This window comes from Neolamprologus multifasciatus, chromosome 14 (genome assembly GCF_963576455.1).
Source record: "Neolamprologus multifasciatus chromosome 14, fNeoMul1.2, whole genome shotgun sequence".
Lineage (NCBI taxonomy): Eukaryota > Metazoa > Chordata > Actinopteri > Cichliformes > Cichlidae > Neolamprologus > Neolamprologus multifasciatus.
Genome location: NC_140452.1, coordinates 19,464,697 through 19,468,443, shown reverse-complemented (window position 1 = coordinate 19,468,443; position 3,747 = coordinate 19,464,697). Strand labels below are relative to the sequence as shown.

At 37.8% G+C, this 3,747-nt stretch overlaps 1 protein-coding gene across 1 annotated transcript; it reads left to right on the top strand.

Moving 5' to 3' along the window:
* The first annotated feature begins 808 nt into the window (after positions 1-808).
* On the top strand, positions 809-3,061 carry med29 (mediator complex subunit 29). The gene is made up of 4 exons (XM_085131114.1): positions 809-1,114; positions 1,894-1,952; positions 2,053-2,143; positions 2,544-3,061. The coding sequence occupies exons 1-4, from the start codon at positions 920-922 to the stop codon at positions 2,769-2,771; spliced, it is 573 nt and encodes a 190-aa protein (XP_084987240.1). The 5' UTR covers positions 809-919; the 3' UTR covers positions 2,772-3,061.
* Positions 3,062-3,747: the final 686 nt, after the last annotated feature.

The following is a 3,747-nucleotide window of genomic DNA, read 5'->3' as shown; positions in this document are numbered from 1 at the left end:
GGGCCCTCCCCTCCTCGGAGCTTGCTTCTTCTTCTACCTTTGGCGACTTTCAAACCAGCAGGGATGTGTTTTATCTCCACCTACTGTACTGGAGAATATTACACTAAACTAGGGTTTTGTTTATTTTTTAGCTGAATCAGTCTCTCTTTCCTCCCCTTAAAGACCTCTTTCTTCTTCTTTAAACTGCTTATTTAGGAGGCGGATCACCTGCCTCCATATTACCCTATCCTCAGCATCTCTCATCATTACATCTATTAATCTCTGAGGTCTTCCTTATTTGTTCCTGCTTTGCAAAGCCTGTAATTTTTTCAAAGTCATTCATACAATCATTGGTACAGAAAATACATTAAATATTGCAAAATAATTTTTTTTTTTATGTAAATGAACAAAGAACCACGGAAAACAAACTAAAATATTATTACAATTAATAAAAACAGTATCTCTGGGAATGAATAAGGTTGTACATGTAGTTCAAAATAATCAAGACTGTACAACAGCGTGTTAGGGCCACAGAAGGTAGGGAAAAACTAAGGGACAGGGCGTGGGGAGTGTAAAAAACAACAACTTTTTTACATTAAAGTGGCAAATTGACACACAAAAGCTATCACCTAACCTAAATGAATCTGTTATTTTCTTCTGAATGGACCCATTTCATTACAAGGTCTCTTCAAAGTCTGGAAGTTTATAATGTGTTGACTCTGTGCTAAAATCAGTATTTGTTTGTTGCTTAATCCAACTAAAATGTATAATATAAGGTTTAATATAGAAAATTTTGAGGAGTGTTTTGTTGTTGTTTTTTTTAATTTATTTTATACCCGTCCCTGCCCTCTTCTTTCAGTGGCCCTCTTAAGAATTACTTTTATTTTGAAAATTATAGAACCGGATATTTTCCCGGATATTCTAGTCACAGCAGAACAAGATGGCGTCTCAGCAGCCGCAACCAGGAGGGTCGATGTCTCAGCCCGGATTACAACAACAACAGTCTGCTTCAATGCAGCAGCAACAACAGCAGCAACAACAACAGCAACAACAACAGCAACTGAGTCAACAGCAAGACTTTGACCCAGTTCAGAGATTTAAGATGCTTATACCGCAGCTAAAGGAGAGCTTACAGGTAAGTGCTGCGCATGTAGCTGGCTGAAGATTGAATAGCTTAACTTGCTAACGATTTCCCATCCCAGACAGTGAAATCTACAACCCTCACATACTGTTCGTTTTGACATTTAACAGCAGTAGAAAAAAAACAAAAAAAACAAAAACAAATTTAATTCTTTTAGCCTGAAATGTGATAACTTTCCCGAAAGTTACCCAGTATACATAAAAAATATATTTTATAAGTCGATACTGTTGCACAGGCGCTTCAAATTTTTGTACAATGACGTTAATCCCGATCTATTGAGGTGGATTTTAGATCCACCAGTGTGGTTCTACTTCAATTAAACTGTGATTGTAGTGGATATTGAAACCGTGAAACTGTACATCCCACGCCTCTTGATGTGTATTTTTATTATTTTTATTGGACAGTGGTGACGGAGGTCAAAGGGGACTTTCGCACTTCCATGGGAACTGCCTGCCTCCCAACATATTTGGCCGGGTCCTGTAAAGTCCTGTGTAAATGTGTAGTTAAACAGCCAATCAGTTCTGGAATTATCTTGACATTTTCCTTTGAATAAAATATATTTAAATCGTTTTGACTGTCATGTAAAACCAAAAATATACTATCTTCCTGTTCTTTGAAACATTAATAAGAATCGATAGTCACTAATTCACTGTTATCCAAAATCTGTTGTAGACACTTAGGAAGGAATTCTTCACCTGGCTCAATATTGATCTGAAACATACTGTGAAGGTGTAGAATGTGAATAAAATTTACTTTACTTCTTTCCAATGCAGAATGTAATGAGAATTGCCTCCCTGAATTTGGCATATAACACGACGATTGACAACGGCATGTAAGTAGCGTCGTTTGTGGCAACCTCTGATCTGTATGTCTGTGTCAAGCAGCCTTCTGATTTATTTCTATGTGTGTCTTTTTTTCCCCTTTTGTTTTAGCAAAACCAGCGACACTTCAGTGACACTTCAGCGCTTTGACAAAAGCCTGGAGGAGTTTTATGCCCTTTGCGATCAACTTGAGCTGTGTTTGGTAAGATTCAAACAAACAAATAATCCATCATGGAGTAAAACAGACATCCAGACACATTTATTTGTTGATTTTTGTGAGTGTTTTGCCATTTCTGTAGGAGATCATAACTGTACCCCTAAAAACTAAATATGACTGTAAACCTTTTTTCTTACAAAACATTACAAATATTTAAATTGGGTGTAAACCAATCTCATTGTGATATGTTTTAATGACTTAAACAGATGAAAAAGAACTTAACTCAAGACTGACTATTAAAAAAAGCATTAAAATTAAAGAAGAGTTATCAGTCAAATCTAAAAGACTTTTTAGAATGTAACTCCCGCAATAAACGAGGGACCACTGCACTGTATCTACACTTAAGATTTCTTCCACAAACTGAATTTTTTTCTTCTCTTTGCAGCGACTAGCATATGAGTGCCTCTCACAGAGCATCGACAGTGCCAAACACTCACCCAACCTGGTCCCAACAGCCACCAAGCCAGACACCGTCCAGACAGAGTCCATGTCATATGCCCAGTACCTCGGCATGATCAAATCTCAGATCTCCTGTGCCAAAGATATCCACAACGCTTTGCTGGAGTGTTCGAAGAAGATTGCAGGAAAGGGACAGCCTCAAGGAATCATGTAGATTTGGACTGATGGTTACAGCTCTTTATGCAGCAGGTGTTTTGTAAAAGGTGACAGAATTGTAAAATATTTACTTCTCACTTTCATGCTACATTGGCCATGGTGATGATTTATGTCAGCAGGTCAAAAGGTCATGTATATTTGGTGGAGAGTGAAGTTGTGTTTTTGCCACCACTTTGTAAATAATTCTGACAGACGTTATGTTGGAAGATGACCAGCAGGTGGCGGCAGAGGCGCAGGTGAAGTCTTTTATAACACATTTGTATTCGCTAATAAAATCTTTCTACTTTTGTTTTCTGTTTATTCAAGGTGCACAATTGGGGAAGGGGGGCGTTGTCATTTATTAGCATCTTATGTATTTATGTAATGAACAGATCAGCTGTGCATGCAGGTGCCATAATGACTGTAGAAAAAGATTCTAAAAACAGCAAATGGATTACAGCGTATTTTAACTTGGTCTTCAGTAAAGTGCTTTGATAAGGAAATAAAGATAAAGAGCCACTGGGATAAAATGACCGTCCTAAAGATGCTCACACTCAGCTGAGGCCTCGGTCCTCTAAGGACAGAATGGTAGCTTTTTTTAAATAGTTTATTTCTTTCTTTAAATAGGAATAGAGCTCCAGGCTTCTTGGAAGACATTTAAAGCTCTGCTCCTTTTCTCAGTTCCCTGTCAAGATGATTCCCACACTGGTGTGGTTATAGCACAAATCATCTACTAATTGGAAGGTGTGTGGTTTGTTCCTTAGCTTCTCTGGTCTGTGTGTCAAAGTATCCTTGGGCAAGATGCTGAACCCCAAGTTGCTCTCTGAATGTGTGTGAATGTTGGTTACAAAGCACTTAGTGTAGAAAGACGTTTTTGTGTGAATGAGTAACTATAAATGAACGAGTCCATACAGTTAACTATTTGGGATCATTGTCATGCTGAAAAATGAAGATGTTGCCCATCAGATGTTTTCCACATGGTGGATCAAAATCTA

What these genes read in the sequence shown, in the direction of transcription:
- med29 (XM_085131114.1), top strand. Translation starts at nt 920, where the DNA reads ATGGCGTCTCAGCAGCCGCAACCAGGAGGGTCGATGTCTCAGCCCGGA. An exon ending in AGCTAAAGGAGAGCTTACAG is followed by an intron (nt 1,115 to 1,893) that starts GTAAGTGCTGCG and finishes TTTCCAATGCAG; the next exon opens with AATGTAATGAGAATTGCCTC. An exon ending in ATCAACTTGAGCTGTGTTTG is followed by an intron (nt 2,144 to 2,543) that starts GTAAGATTCAAA and finishes TTCTCTTTGCAG; the next exon opens with CGACTAGCATATGAGTGCCT.